This window comes from Nerophis lumbriciformis, linkage group LG36, assembly GCF_033978685.3.
Source record: "Nerophis lumbriciformis linkage group LG36, RoL_Nlum_v2.1, whole genome shotgun sequence".
In the NCBI taxonomy this organism is placed as follows: Eukaryota; Metazoa; Chordata; class Actinopteri; order Syngnathiformes; family Syngnathidae; genus Nerophis; species Nerophis lumbriciformis.
The window spans coordinates 1701163-1717774 of record NC_084583.2 but is presented as its reverse complement, the minus strand read 5'-3'; the positions used below and the strand labels follow the sequence as shown (position 1 = coordinate 1717774).

General features: G+C 36.7%; 1 protein-coding gene across 2 annotated transcripts in view; it reads right to left on the bottom strand.

Annotated features, from left to right (window-relative positions):
* mcf2a (MCF.2 cell line derived transforming sequence a) overlaps positions 1 to 12396 on the bottom strand; it is a 131637-nt gene extending 119241 nt beyond the window's left edge. Inside the window, exons 1-2 of one of the 2 annotated variants that reach the window (XM_061930617.2) lie at positions 12243 to 12396; positions 11731 to 12057 (exon numbers count right to left, since the gene is read on the bottom strand). In XM_061930617.2, the coding sequence (XP_061786601.1) occupies positions 11731 to 11818 (88 nt within the window). In that variant the 5' untranslated portion in view covers positions 11819 to 12057; positions 12243 to 12396. Of the gene's footprint in view, positions 1 to 11730 lie in introns of both variants that reach the window. The other variant, XM_061930616.2, reaches the window with a different exon arrangement.
* Between the last annotated feature and the right edge of the window lie 4216 nt (positions 12397 to 16612).

The following is a 16612-nucleotide window of genomic DNA, read 5'->3' as shown; positions in this document are numbered from 1 at the left end:
TCAATACAGTTAAATAGTAGGTTTAAAGTACATCAATATAGTTAAATAGTAGCTTTAAGGTACATTGTTGGAATAATTGTTTGTAAGTTATCACAAAAGAAATGTTGTATTATGAATGCTGTATTTCAAATGTTGTATTATGAATGCTGTATTTCGAGGCCTAACAAAAGGATGAAGTCTCGGGAAACGCCACTGTGAGCTCAGCACGGACAGATGGCAGGATGTGCTCAACTCCTGGGGGAACTCTCTTTGAAGTGTTAAACGAACTCTCTTTGAAGTAATTCACAAACTCTCTTCCCTCTATTTGGTCAACGCTATTTACGACACGCTGCCTTCTTGAAGTCACTGTGGACAGGAGACGGGAGGGGTTGTCCATTGTCCTCCAACTCTCTTCCAACTATTTGGTCAACGCTATTTACGACACGCTGCCTTCTTGAAGTCACTGTGGACAGGAGACGGGAGGGGTTGTCCATTGTCCTCCAACACCTGCCCCAGCTGGATCCAGGAAGAGCCAAGCCCGAGAAGTCCTCTTCTTGGACTTCAAAGCGACCAAAAACAATGACTGTTTTACATACCTCCCCATTCCTATTGTGACATATGTTGGTGCGTGAACATGGAAGATCTGAATTAAAAGAGGAGACGAGAACCTTCTTCGTCAGAGCGTGCTAAGACACTGTAAGAGGTTACAGGTTGAAGCCGTCTCTCCTCAATTGAGTCCAAATTGAATTCTGTCTCTGTTTGATTCCTTGCCTTTTGTCTTGTGTAACAGATGTCCTGTATTTGAACCTGACATCTAATTGGTCCTTCGAGCCGGATTCCAACACGTCTGACGATTCCAGCATGAGTGAGTGAAACCAGAGGACCATGGCAACCAAATCCTGATTGAGGAACTGCTTTTTCTTCATTTCGGGCTGGAATTGAAAGACTGACGGAAATCCAAGGACAAGAGGAAGGAACGCAGAGAGCAGTGAGTACGTTTTAAATTGACGAAGAAAGAAACGACTGAGAGAAAGCGTGTGACTGAGGGTTACGACGCATAGACAAACCCTGTAAATCCTAGGCTCTAACAGGTAAAACAAACCCTGTAAATAACAGGTAAAAAGGCCAAATTAGAGGGACGTCGGAGTCCAACGTCCGTGAGTATTAAAATTTTAAATAAAAACTGAATTAAGATAAAAACTGAAGAGGCCAAAAGACTGCAGGTAAACGGAACCGCGAAAACTGGAATCCGTAATATCCATAAACAAACATACTAGGGGGTGTCAGAGCCCACAATAATTTGAAATATCCGTGAACCATTATCCTGGGGACGTCGGAGTCCAACAGACCTAAAATGGTCTATTCAGAATAAAAAACTGAATTTTGTCCGTGAAAAAACAATAACCTGGAGGGCGACGGAGTCCGCATGTAATATACATTGAAATTTCCGTAGATCAATATACTGAAAGGTGTGAATGTGAGAGTGTGTGGGAGTAATCGCCATTAGGCTATCACTCCATATTAAAGTTGTGAGAAGTAAATAGTGGGTTATTGTGGATGCTCTAGGCAAGACACCTCCACTGGGGAACCATCTCCAGTAGAAGCGACGTGTACCACAATAATAAATTAAACCACTATCTTACAACAAAGACAAAAGTAATCCTTATAAGTTTCGGCTCTGTAGGAGGCGACGGATTACTCCAAATTCTCAAAATGGAAAGAGGGACACAAAGAAACGCAGATCTAATATGGTCTATTACAATCTATTTAAACCAAAATAGAAGACAACAACCACAACGTCAGCGGTTACACCCGACTGCATGTTGGAGTTGAAGCAGAGAAGGACATTTTGCAAGAAACTGTCCTGGGAAAAAAAAAAAAAATCTAAGTAACTCAGCATGACTGTTAAAAGACGACACCAATTAGTCATGTTGTCAGCGTATGCCATTGGTGGTAAGATCACTGCAAACGTGTTTGTTTGTTTGTTTGTTAGTGTGTGTTTAAGTGTGTATCTTTCCAGGTAAAAATTGTGTAAAAACCCTGGAGGTTCAAATAAAAATAAAAATAGGTTAAAGGAAAAAGCAAATAGGAGAATAATCTCAAAGTGCTAACGTGAGAGAAAAGTAAAAATAAATGAAGAAATGGGGAAAAATCAATAAGAATTAATGCAAAATGAAATAAACTAATGCGAAAGAGAGATAATGGGGGTATTGAAATAAGAGATGAAGAAAAGGTAGACTGAAGATATACATGTATGTTTGGATATATAAAGAGTGCTTTTATATATACAAATATATATATGTATAATTAAATAATGGAACAAATAAAAACCTAGATTAATAACTATAATAAGAGTTGAGAGGTATAGTATGATAAAATGATAAAGTGGGTTACATGTTTATTAGCTGAGGGAAGAAAAAAAAAAAAGGAGAGAAGCTCAAGTGTTGACCTTTGCCCTAAGAAGTGCACTCACGCCCTCACACACCACCTTGTGTGTGTGTGTGTGCGTGTGTGTGCGTGGCGCAGTGGGGGAGGTGTGAAAGTCAATTTATTACATGTAAATTTAAAGTAGGTTTAACTTTGAAGTGTAGTATAACATTCTTAAGTTAGATTATGGGAAGAATGTAAATTCAGAGTTTAAAAGTATAGATTAAGTAGCATATAGACAGTTAAGTGAGTTTAAAACATTACTTAAAAAATGCATAAAGTAATATGTATAACAAGCATTGTCCTGAGGTTCCATGCAGATCTAAACAAAGGCAAAATAATGCACCTTGGATGATAAACAGTTTGAAAAATGCATGTAAAAAGAAAAATAGACTTTGTAAGGCGTTTATCAAATCAAGAACAGAGAATGCTGAACAACGCTGTAAGAACTACAAAAACAAGTTGACCAATATATTGAGACAAGCAATGAAAGGAATAAAAAGAAATTATGAGGATGATGTTGAACAAAAAAGACATCTATGTATGTCCAGACAATAAACCAATCTTACAAAGAAAAATCGGTATAAGTGAGCAGCAATATTGAGCCAAGGTTGAACTCATGGCTCAACAGGAGGGATATGAATGCCCTTATACAGAAGTACTATACTTCCTATAGTTTAATTCTTATAAAAAAAAATTGTATAAAACATCTATGCAATTAACTAAATAAGAGTGAAGGAAAACATTATTGTCTGGTCATAGTAGATGCATTTTCAAAGTAGTTAGAAATATTTCCTAAAGGAAAAGCAGATGTGCTGACAGTAGCAAAAGCATTATGCAAATATTTAGTAAAAATGTACATTAACATTACAAGTACAACAGGACTAACACCATTTGAAAGATAGTGGAAAGACCAACCTGGGTACACTTAGTACATTGTAAAAAGGTCATTTCTGTTGAATCATCCAATAAGGAAAGGGAAGCAAAGTCTGGTAATAGTGTGGACGCACACGATGACTAGAGTTGAGCCAAACCACTGACCTTGGTAGAGGAGTGAATCAGCAGAAATGACACCCCAATGGCTCAGACGGTCCATAACATATGGGTTAACGATATTGGTACTGGTCGGCCCTGCCCCCCTAATATGGTTCACTTGGGAATCTGAGTAAAATGTAGAACTCAGGAAACAAAATGATACTGCACCCATAGTAAACCCAAACCACTGGCAGAATCAAGAAGTAAAATACACTCACAGGGGAGGTCGTATTAGAAGACGGGCAATGGGAGGATTCGGAGTAACCCCATTAGTGAAAAAAATGCCAGAAAACCCATGCCAGAAAAACAGTAATGGGAAAAAGTATTTGGGATTGTATTTAAAAAGGTCATATAATGGAAAAAAAGTATTTGGAATTGTATTTGTGTTATCAAAGGGACATGTTAACTAGCACACTACAAATTCCACTGTGACAAAGTTGTAAGCATACCATTTGATGGTGTGTCAAAGTTTGATAATAATTGGTTCCTGTTTTGGTAATTAATTTGTTCCTTATGGCGGAGCAAGTGGGAAAGGCTACAAAAACTGATTGTGTTGTATGTATAAGCCCAGACAATTACTCAAGATGAGTCAAAAAAAAGTTGAATTGAAGTAATGAGCAAAACAAAATTGACCCTGTAGCTAAAGAGACAAAACAGAAACCAATATTTGATAAATATGTGAAAAAAGCTAATTATACCTGCATTAACATGCAAGGCTCTGTACAACAGTTAGGAAACGTATCATCAGATAACTGCATACACATAGTAAAAGTATCAATATTTGTACAAGAATTGTTAACACGCCTGAACAGTTTGATATCTGAACATTGGAAAATAATTAGACATGATGTAAACTGGCAAAGTGTTGTAGATCCAACTTATATTGATGGGTGTCCAAGAGGTGTATCTGACGACTATAAATTGGTAAATCAAGTTGCAGCTGAATTTGAATCATCCGTCTACTGGTGGTGTACGATTAACAAGAATGTTGACAGAATAAACTATGTCCACTACAACGTACAGAGATTGGGAAATTGGACACAGGCCGGACTTGAAGCAGTCGCTGATCAACTCGCCGCCACCTCCCTTATGGCCTTTCAAAACCGTATGGCGCTGGACATGTTGTTAGCGGAAAGAGGGGGTGTGTGCGCAATATTTGGTGAACAGTGTTGCACGTTCATACCAAACAACACCGATGCAGAAGGTAGCCTGACCAAAGCACTGGAAGGCCTTCGCACCCTCAACGGTAAAATGAAAGAGCACTCAGGCATATATACATCTATGTGGGATGGGTGGATGGACGGTTTCGGCAAATACAAGTCTTTGGTATCATCAATTCTAGTATCTATGGCCGTGTTTGTAGCAATACTGACGTTGTGTGGATGTTGTTGTATTCCCTGTCTGCGTTCTCTGCTTAACCGTCTGATTACCACAGCGATTAGCCCAGCAGATGATAAAGCTGTTCAGATGCACCTCCTAGCGGACGATAAGGAAGATGAATCTGATGATGGGGATACCTACCTGGATGGTGTTCCTGATCTGTTTCCAGACCCAGTAACGATGAGAAAAATTGATGTTGAACTCTGAGTGTAAACATAACTTGGCCCTAGGAAAATGAACCGTTAACTGAAAATCGCAAGAAGAAGTTATTGGGGATGAAGAGAATCTGGGGAGGTTTTTGTGATAAACAGGGGGGAAATGTTGGAATAATTGTTTGTAAGTTATCACAAAAGAAATGTTGTATTATGAATGCTGTATTTCAAATGTTGTATTATGAATGCTGTATTTCGAGGCCTAACAAAAGGATGAAGTCTCGGGAAACGCCACTGTGAGCTCAGCACGGACAGATGGCAGGATGTGCTCAACTCCTGGGGGAACTCTCTTTGAAGTGTTAAACGAACTCTCTTTGAAGTAATTCACAAACTCTCTTCCCTCTATTTGGTCAACGCTATTTACGACACGCTGCCTTCTTGAAGTCACTGTGGACAGGAGACGGGAGGGGTTGTCCATTGTCCTCCAACTCTCTTCCAACTATTTGGTCAACGCTATTTACGACACGCTGCCTTCTTGAAGTCACTGTGGACAGGAGACGGGAGGGGTTGTCCATTGTCCTCCAACACCTGCCCCAGCTGGATCCAGGAAGAGCCAAGCCCGAGAAGTCCTCTTCTTGGACTTCAAAGCGACCAAAAACAATGACTGTTTTACATACCTCCCCATTCCTATTGTGACATATGTTGGTGCGTGAACATGGAAGATCTGAATTAAAAGAGGAGACGAGAACCTTCTTCGTCAGAGCGTGCTAAGACACTGTAAGAGGTTACAGGTTGAAGCCGTCTCTCCTCAATTGAGTCCAAATTGAATTCTGTCTCTGTTTGATTCCTTGCCTTTTGTCTTGTGTAACAGATGTCCTGTATTTGAACCTGACAACATTAATATAGTTAAATAGTAGATTTAAGGTACATCAATAAAGTTAAATAGTAGGTTTGAGGTACATCAATATAGTTGAATATTAGATTTAAAGTACATCAATATAGTTAAATAGTAGCTTTAAGGTACATTAATATAGTTAAATAGTCGATTTAAGGTACATCAATATAGTTAAATAGTAGATTTAAGGTATATCAATATAGTTAAATAGTAGCTTTAAGGTACATTAATATAGTTAAACAGTAGATTTAAGGTACATCAATATAGTTAGTAGATTTAAGGTACATCAATATACAAAAGTAGTTAAATAGTAGCTTTAAGGTACATTAATATAGTTAAACAGTAGATTTAAGGTACATCAATAAAGTTAAATAGTAGGTTTAAAGTACATCAATATAGTTAAATAGTAGCTTTAAGGTACATTAATATAGTTAAATAGTAGATTTAAGGTACATCAATAAAGTTAAATAGTAGGTTTGAGGTACATCAATATAGTTAAATATTAGATTTAAAGTACATCAATATAGTTAAATAGTAGCTTTAAGGTACATTAATATAGCTAAATAGTAGATTTAAGGTACATCAATATAGTTAAACAGTAGATTTAAGGTATATCAATAAAGTTAAATAGTAGCTTTAAGGTACATTAATATAGTTACAGTAGATTTAAGGTACATCAATATAGTTAGCAGATTTAAGGTACATCAATATACAAAAGTAGTTAAATAGTAGCTTTAAGGTACATTAATATAGTTAAACAGTAGATTTAAGGTACATCAATAAAGTTAAATAGTAGGTTTGAGGTACATCAATATAGTTAAATAATAGATTTAAGGTATATCAATATACAAAACTAGTTAAATAGTAGATTTAAGGTACATTAATATACAAAAGTGGTTAAATAGTAGCTTTAAGGTACATCAATATAGTTAAATAGTAGAATTAAGGGACATCAAAATACAAAAGTAGTTAAATAGTAGATTTAAGGTACATCAATATAGATAGTAGATTTAACGTACATCAATATTGATATTGCATACATAAAAAAGTTTGCGTTGTTTCCAGCCTGGAATGGTACTGTTAACATCCGATGTTCAACTGCCTATTACAACTGTTAGTATTATTAACTTACAATGGCATTCTTTTTGTATTGTTTCAGTTTCGTAAAACTCACCAAAACGTCACCGAATAAACATTGAGTCCGTTTAGCTGATTGGAGAGCTAGCTTTCGCAGCGAGTGGGTCCATGACCATGACTTCTGTTTTGTTTGATCAGATGTTTTACTGCCTTTGTTACAGGCACCGTTTGGAAAACAATTAAGGTAACTAAAAACATTTATTTTTCTTTTACAACTAGAGATGTCCGATAATGGATTTTTTGCCGATATCCGATATTCCGATATTGTCCAACTCTTAATTACCGATTCCGATATCAACCGATACCGATATATATACAGTCGTGGAATTAACACATTATTATGCCTAATTTTGTTGTGATGCCATGCTGGATGCATTAAACAATGTAACAAGGTTTTCCAAAATAAATCAACTCAAGTTATGGAAAAAAAAAATGCCAACATGGCACTGCCATATTTATTATTGAAGTCACAAAGTGCATTATTTTGTTTTTAACATGCCTCAAAACAGCAGCTTGGAATTTGGGACATGCTCATGAGGAGGTTGAGGTGGGTGGGGTTGGGGGGGGGGGGGGGGTAGCGGGGGTTGTATATTGTAGCGTCCCGTAAGAGTTAGTGCTGCAAGGGCTTACGGGTATTTGTTCTGTTGTGTTTATGTTGTGCTACGGTGCGGATGTTCTCCCGAAATGTGTTTGTCATTCTTGTTTGGTGTGGGTTCACAGTGTGGCGCATATTTGTAACAGTGTTAACGTTGTTTATACGGCCACCCTCAGTGTGACCTGTATGGCTGTTGACCAAGTATGCGTTGCATTCAATTGTGTGTGTTTGAAAAGCCATAGATATTATGTGATTGGGCCGGCATGCAAAGGCAGTGCCTTTAAGGTTTATTGGCGTTTTAAAAAGTCATACATTTTACTTTTTAAAACCGATACTGATAATTTCCGATATTACATTTTAAAGCATTTATCGGCCAATAATATCGGCAGTCTGATATTATCGGACATCTCTATTTACAACGTATATATCTGCGACTATTACATGGGAAAATATTTTTTTTCTTCTAAAATTCCGTGGCTTACATAACCGGCGCGCTTCATAGTCCGGAAAACACGGCGTATGAATACAAACATATAACAGCTTTTGTTACACAATTTGCAAAGGAAACTTGTGGAAATCACAATTTCCACTCGTCAGTACTGGCAGTAAGAAAACTACAGGCTAGGATGTCGTCACACGAGCCTAATGGAAGACTTTTAAGAGCAACATGACTTGAAACCTCCAATAAAAAAAAAGGTCCAAGGTAATAAAAGACAGCGCTCTCTGTTTACACACAGCGAGAAGGAACCTATCGTCGACGGCAACAGAAAAGCGCCATGAATTAAACAATAAGCCAAGCTTGCCCGAGGTAATCCTATTACCTCTCTGGTAACATGTACATTAGAGGGGCTCAAAGACGCACGGCAACTGACTAATCACAAATTGTTTACGGTACCCAAAGTGCGGCCCAGGGGCCATTTGTGGCCCGCAGCATTGTGGCGGAATTTTTTTTTTTTTTTTCTTAATTTAAATGGAAGAAAAAAAGACTGAATATTTGATACATTTGAAAATTCTTAAGTATGTGGGGAGATTTTTTATTTATTTATTAAAATGGTACAAATATATAAATATGTATTTATTTACATATACTGTTACATATACTGTAATATTGTACATGGTAGTTGGGATTTGTTATATATTGTATTTATTATATACAAATATAATAATATAATATATCATATACTGTATATATAATATGTAAATATTAAATATATATTTTATATTGCTATTATGGTACAACTTAGTGTCTTAAAGGGGAACTTTATGTTGAAAAGTATCGAAATCTATCAAAATACACTTTGGTGCCAACATTACAAGCCGAGCTCCGAGTATTTTGGTGACTTTGTCGGAACTGCAGGAGAGGAAAGTCCTGAACTTCACTCCCAACGTGCACACACACACTTAAACACACACACATGTTGTGCACATCTGGAGCAGCAATTATTAGCGAAGGAAATGACGGCAGAGTCTGTGACAGCACAAACGGGGAACATGATCCCTGCCATGGAAGAAGAATTATGCTGAGCAAAGCATCTATTTTGGTGGCAAATAAGAGAAGGGTGTGCTGTTATGTGACACACACACACACACACACACACACACACACACACACACACTTTTGTATTTGTTACCTTCTTGAGACCTGAGAAAAATGCCTACCTCTTTAGGACCACCCTTTCTAGATATATAAAGATGTGTATTTACAACTATAATAATATATACATACTATGCAAATACAAAAAAGCTTGTTGTGAAAAATGAGTTGGAATTTCACAAGAAAAAGGTCACAATTTCACAAGAAAAACGTAGAATTTTGGCAGTATTATAATAAAAGCCGTCATTTTACTCAACGCAAGTAAACATTTTACAAGAAAAACGGAACATTTGTGCGATATTATGATAAAAGTTGGAATTTTACTCAATAACAGTCGCAATTTTACAAGAAAAGCATAACATTTTGGCAATTTTATGAAAAGAGTCGTAATTTTACTCGACAAAGTCACAATTTTAAAAGAAAACTTAAAAATGTTGGCAATATTATAATAATAATCGGAATTTTTACTTGGCAAAATGATGACAAAAGTCATAATTGTACTAAAAAAAATACTATTTTAAAAGAAAAACATAAAAATTGGCCATATTGTGATAAAAGTCAGCATTTTATACGACAAATGTCACCATTTTGCATTAAAAAGTAATAATTTTACATTAAAAAAAGTAATAATTTTACAAGAAAATATTGCAATATTACAGAAACAGAAAGAATATGCGAAATTGTTCCCAATTTTATAAGAAAAATGTCGACACATTGCGAGAAAAATACTTTTTTGTTTGTAATTGGTTTGTCTCTATATACATATTTATTGTATTAATGTTGGCCAAAGGGGGCGCATTTCAATTTCTTACACACACTTGTTATTTCATATGTTGACCAGAGGGGGAGCACTTCACATTTTTACACACACTTGTTATTACATATGTTGACCAGAGGGGGAGCACTTCAACATTTCTACACACACTTGATATTTCATATGTTGACCAGAGGGGGAGCACTTTACATTTTTACACACACTTGTTATTTCATATGTTGACCAGTGGAGAGCACTTCAACATTTCTACACACACTTGTTATTTCATATGTTGACCAGAGGGGGTGCACTTCACATTTTTACACACACTTGTTATTACATACAGTATGTTGACCAGAGGGGGAGCACTTCACATTTTTACACAAACTTGTTATTACATATGTTGACCAGAGGGGAAGCACTTCAACATTTTTTACACACACTTGTTATTTCATATGTTGACCAGTGGGGGAGCACTTCAACATTTTTACACACACTAGTTATTTCATATGTTGACCAGAGGGTGAGCACTTCAACATTTTTACACACACTTGTTATTTCATATGTTGACCAGTGGGGGAGCACTTCAACATTTTTACACACACTTGTTATTTCATATGTTGACCAGTGGTGGAGCACTTCAGCATTTTTACACACACTTGTTATTTCATATGTTGACCAGAGGGGGAGCACTTCAACATTTTTACACACACTCTTATTTCATATGTTGAACAAAGGGGGCGCACTTCAAAATTTTTACACACACTTGTTATTTCATATGTTGACCAGAGGGGGGAGCACGTCAACATTTTTACACACACTTGTTATTACATATGTTGACCAGAGGGGGAGCACTTCAATATTTTTACACACACTTGTTATTTCACATGTTGACCAGAGGGGGAGCACTTCAACATTTTTACACACACTTGTTATTTCATATGTTGACCAGAGGGGGAAGACTTCAACATTTTTACACACACTTGTTATTTCATATGTTGACCAGAGGGGGAGCACTTTACATTTTTACACACACTTGTTGTTTCATATGTTAACCAGTGGTGGAGCACTTCAACATTTTTACACACACTTGTTATTTCACATGTTGGCCAGAGGGGGAGCACTTTAACATTTTTACACACACGTGTTATGTCATAGGTTGACCAGAGGGGGAGCACTTTTAAAACCGACACACAGTCAATTTGAAAAATCCCTCCTTTTTGGGACCACCCTCATTTTGATAGATTTCACCACCAGGGGTACAAATGACATTTTTTTTTTTGGAATGTGCTTAAGGCCGATGACAAAGGAGTCACAGACCACAGATGGCCCCTGTGCCGCACTTTGGGCAACACAGCTGTAGAAACTAACTGTTAATGGCCACTATAGTCTTAGCACCGTAGTGTATTTGTTCATCCTATGGTCACATATGGGTTGTCTTACGTCAGCGCCGGAAGTCGTATAAAATCAGCTGTTCACCTGGCGGGTTTTTTTTCGGGGATGAATAGGGAAGTCCTTCTTTAGCTGCCGTCTTGTTTTATCATATTTTGCTGCCATTGTTTACTTTTGTATGCACATTAAATCAACAAAAAAATCCTGACTTTGGAGCAATGTTCACAGACTCTAGTATTTGGCTCTCTATTAGATGCAATGGTTTTCCGTATTGGGACCATGATTTATGATGTGAAATACAAGAACACACACACACACACACACACACACACACACACACACACACACACACACACACACACACACACACACACAGTGTAGTGTACTCACGCTGCAGTGTGTCCTCCAGCTGGCAGCCGGCCTGCAGGAGGTCTCGGTAGCTCTCCATCTCCTCCTCCCGGTTCTTGGACTCGGTCATGGACTCCTCCTGCAGCGAGGCCCGGGCCCATGCCCTCCTGGTACGGAACCAGACAACAAAGTCTTCCGGGGGCTTCACATCCTCCTCTCGCGTGGCGGTGGACGACCCCCAGGTGTGGACATGGTAGATCCGCTGCTTCTTGTCCCACAACAAAAAGGCGTGTGATCGGAGCTCGCCGCCTGTTCGTCGGACTGACTTCCCTCTCTCTCTCTCTTTGGGCTTAGTGCGTCAGCTCTGCGCTGAGAAAAAAAAAAAAAAGTCCTGACACTCGGCCAAGTCCCCTCCCAACTTCTGTAATCCACGCGTGCGTGACTCGCACAACAGCTACCAGAAAATGAAAATAGCTTTTTCCGTGAGAGAAAGTCCAAAGGCAGCCCCGGGGCCGTCATCGGGCGTGAAAGGATGTCATTGTGCTCGTACTCACACAGAGCCTTTTCTTCTCCGGTCCAAGGCGGCTGGGCCTGGAAGATGACGGATCAGCACCGGGTGCACTTCCTGTGCGTAGACCGCCTGACGACTGATCCAGCTTAGGCCTGCAGACCGTGGCATTACTGCTGAGCCCAGGCTTCGCACTTGTGGTCCAGATCCTTGTGCCGGAGTCATGGGACCCCCGTCACTGTCTGGAACCGAGCTGGACAAGACTCAGACTGCAGAAAGGCTCACGGGGGATCCAGGACTTACACAGACCCCTCAGACCCTGGTCGCCAACCGTTCAAACCCGTGGTACAAACCCCAAAACCAGTAAAGTTGTCACGTTGTGTAAATGGTAAATAAAAACAGAATACAATGATTTGCAAATCCTTTTCAACTTATATTCAATTGAATAGACTGCAAAGACAAGATATTTTAATGTTCAAACTGGAAAACTTTGTTATTTTTTGCAAATATTAGCTCATTTGGATGTTTAAAAAAAGCTGGCTTAAGTGGCAAAAAAGACTGAAAAGTTGAGGAATGCTCATCAAACTAATTGGGAACAGGTGGGTGCCATGATTGGGTATAAAAGCAGCTTCCATGAAATGCTCAGTCATTCACAAACAAGGACGGGGCGAGGGTCACCACTTTGTCAACAAATGCGTGAGCCAATTGTATAGGAACAACATTTCTCAACCAGCTGTTGCAAGGAATTTAGGGATTTCACCATCTACGCTCCGTAATATCATCAAAAGGTTCAGAGAATCTGGAGAAATCACTGCACATAAGCGGCAAGGCCGAAAACCAAACGGTACTGCATCAAAAAGCAACATCAGTGTGTAAAGGGTATCACCACATGGGCTCAGGAACACTTCAGAAAACCACTGTCGGTAACTACAGTTTGTCGCTACATCTGTAAGTGCAAGTTAAAACTCTACTATGCAAAACGAAAGCCGTTTATCAACAACACCCAGAAACACTGCCAACTTTGCTGGGCCCGAGCTCATCTAAGATGGACTGATGCAAAGTGGAAAGGTGTTCTGTGGTCTGACGAGTCCACATTTCAAATTTTTTTGGGAAACTGTGAACGTCGTTTCCTCCGGACTAAAGAGGAAAAGAACCATCCGGATTGTTCTAAGTGCAAAGTGTAAAAGCCAGCATCTGTGATGGTATGGGGGTGTATTAGTGCCCAAGGCATGGGTAACTTACACATCTGTGAAGGCACCATTAATGCTGAAAGGTACATACAGGTTTTGGAGCAACATATGTTGCCATCCAAACAACGTTATCATGGACGCCCCTGCTTATTTCAGCAAGACAATGCCAAGCCACGTGTTACAACAGCGTGGCTTCATAGTAAAAGAGTGCGGGTACTAGACTGGCCTGCCTGTAGTCCAGCCCTGTCTCCCATTGAAAATGTGCGCGCATTATGAAGCCTAAAATAGCACAACGGACACCCCAGACTGTTGAACAACTTAAGCTGTACATCAAGCAAGAATGGGAAAGAATTCCACCTGAAAAGCTTTAAAAAATGTGTCTCCTCAGTTCCCAAACGTTTACTGAGTGTTGTTAAAAGGAAAGGCCATGTAACACAGTGGTAAAAATGCCCCTGTGACAACTTTGTTGCAATGTGTTGCTGCCATTAAATTCTAAGTTAATGATTATTTGCAAAAAAAAAAAGAAGTTTCTCAGTGTGAACATTAAATATCGTGTCTTTGCAGTCTATTCAATTGAATACAAGTTGAAAAGGATTTGCAAATCATTGTATTCTGCTTTTATTTACGAATTACACAACGTGCAAACTTCTCTGGTTTTGGGTTTTATACTAACTCATGCTCACGTCGTCATCTTTTTGCTTTGCTCGACAGCAGGGGTGTCCAAACATTTTTGACTTTGGGGGCCGCATTAAGCTAAAAGAGATTAGCCGGGGGCCGAAAGTCGACTTGCATGTAAAGTAACAATATAGCATTGCTATTCAACTCCATCATGAAGAGGGCCGCAGTTTCAATAGCCCTAGGGCTCAGGGGGCCGGACATGGAAATGAGGATGTTTAGTCAGAAAGTGCCTCCGCTGGTTAAACTTCTTTAAGACTTAGTTGACTTAAATACAAAGTAAACACAACGGCTTTCACCCTGCAATTTTAATAATTTCATTATTTCGCCCTCGTTACTCGTTTCCAGCATGTGCCGCTATAGTTAACACTATGAAGAAGAAAAAACACCAGTTTTATTTCTTTACATTTCTAACTTCATTTAGGTTTGGAAGACTGAACATATGACATAGAATAAACATAACAAAAGTGTAACGCCCATTGTGTATTTTGCCTAAATAAAACAGAAATTACACAACATTTAAACACGTTGTAGTTGACTTAACACTATTTGCGTTGTCGCCCTCTAGTGGTCAAATTTAGCGCTACATGTATTAAACGGGCTTTACTCTCAGACAAAAAAAACACGAATACAAAAAGACATCACGAAGTCAGCAATTTCAATACAAAACAAACTAATTATCTTCATAAACAATATGTACTTACAAATGTTTGACCAAGTTTCGTGACAAAGATTAGACGCTGAAATGTGTACCATTGTTGCCGCTGGTCTGGATCAACGTGTCCGTCGCTTAAAATGTCCGACAGGAAACAACGACTTTATTTATACTTTGTTGTTCAGTCCTTGTTAAAAGTCAGATTTGTGTCATTTATGCTTCACTGTGACACACATGCCTCGCTGTTGTTGCCCCCTGCGGGATGGCGGCAGTACTGCACACATGATCAACACTACTTTGAATGGTTTCTTCAAGTCACTGATGTTCGGCGGGCCACATAAAAAGCTTTGGCGGGACTGCGACCTGCCATAAATGATTATTTAGTATTTATTATATATTATTGGCATATAGTTTAAAATGTTATCTTTCAGTTCTTATTAATGTAGTTGTGCTCAACTAGTTTGCTCTGTTTGGAGTGGGTGACGTAAATTGTCCGCAACTGCCGCAAAAAAAGGGCTATGTTTTGTTTTGGAAGGTCAAACAGGGCATTGTAAATAATATTTAACGTAAGTAATACGTAATGTAAATAATATTTAAAGTAAATAATACATAATGTAAATAATATGTATAAGTAATATGTAATGTGAATAATATTTAAAGTAAATAATATGTAATGAAAATAATATTTGAAGTAAATAATATGTAATGTAAATATGTAATGTAATTTTAAAGTAAATATGTAATGCAAATATTATGTAATGCAAATATGTAATGTAAATCATATGTAATGAAAATAACATTTAAAGTAAATAATATGTAATGTAAATATGTAATGTAATATTTAAAGTACACATGTAATGTACATATGTAATGTAAATATGTAATAAAATAACATTTAAAGTAAATAATATGTATTGTAAATATGTAATGTAATATTTAAAGTACACATGTAATGTAAATATGTAATGCAAATATGTAATGTAAAAATGTAATGTAAATATGTAATTTAATATGTAATGTAAGTAATATGTAATTTAAATAACATGCAATGTAATTAATATGTAATGTAAAAATGTAATATAAATAATATGTACTTTAATATGTAATGTAAATAATATTTAATGTAAATATGTAATATAAGTAATATTTAAAGTAAATATGTAATGGAAATATGTATTTTAATATGTAATGTAAATAATATGTAATGTAAATATGTAATATACATAATATTTAAAGTAAATATGTAATGTAAATAATATGTAATGTAAATAATATGTAATGTAAGTAATATGTAATGTAAATAAGTAATGTAAGTAATATGTAATGTAAATAATATGTAATTTAATATTTAACGTAAATAATATATAACTTAATATGTAATGTAAGTAATATGTAATGTAAATAACATGTAATTTAATTAATATGTAATGTAAATAATATGTATTTTAATATGTAATGTAAGTAATATGTAGTGTAAATATGTAATATAAGTAATATTTAAAGTAAATATGTAATGTAAATAATATGTAATGCAAGTAATATGTAATGTAAATATGTAATATAAGTAATACTTAAAGTAAATATGTAATGTAAATAATATGTAATGCAAATAATATGTAATGTAATATGTAATGTAAATATGTAATTTAATATGTAATGTAAGTAATATGTAATGTAAATATGTAATTTAATATGTAATGTAAGTCATATGTAATGTAAATAATATGTCATGTAATTAATATGTAATGTAAATAATATGTATTTTAATATGTAATATAAGTAATATGTAATGTAAATATGTAATATAAGTAATATTTAAAGTAAATATGTAATGTAAATAATATGTAATGCAAGTAATATTTCATGTAAATAATATGTAAATATGTAATATAAGTA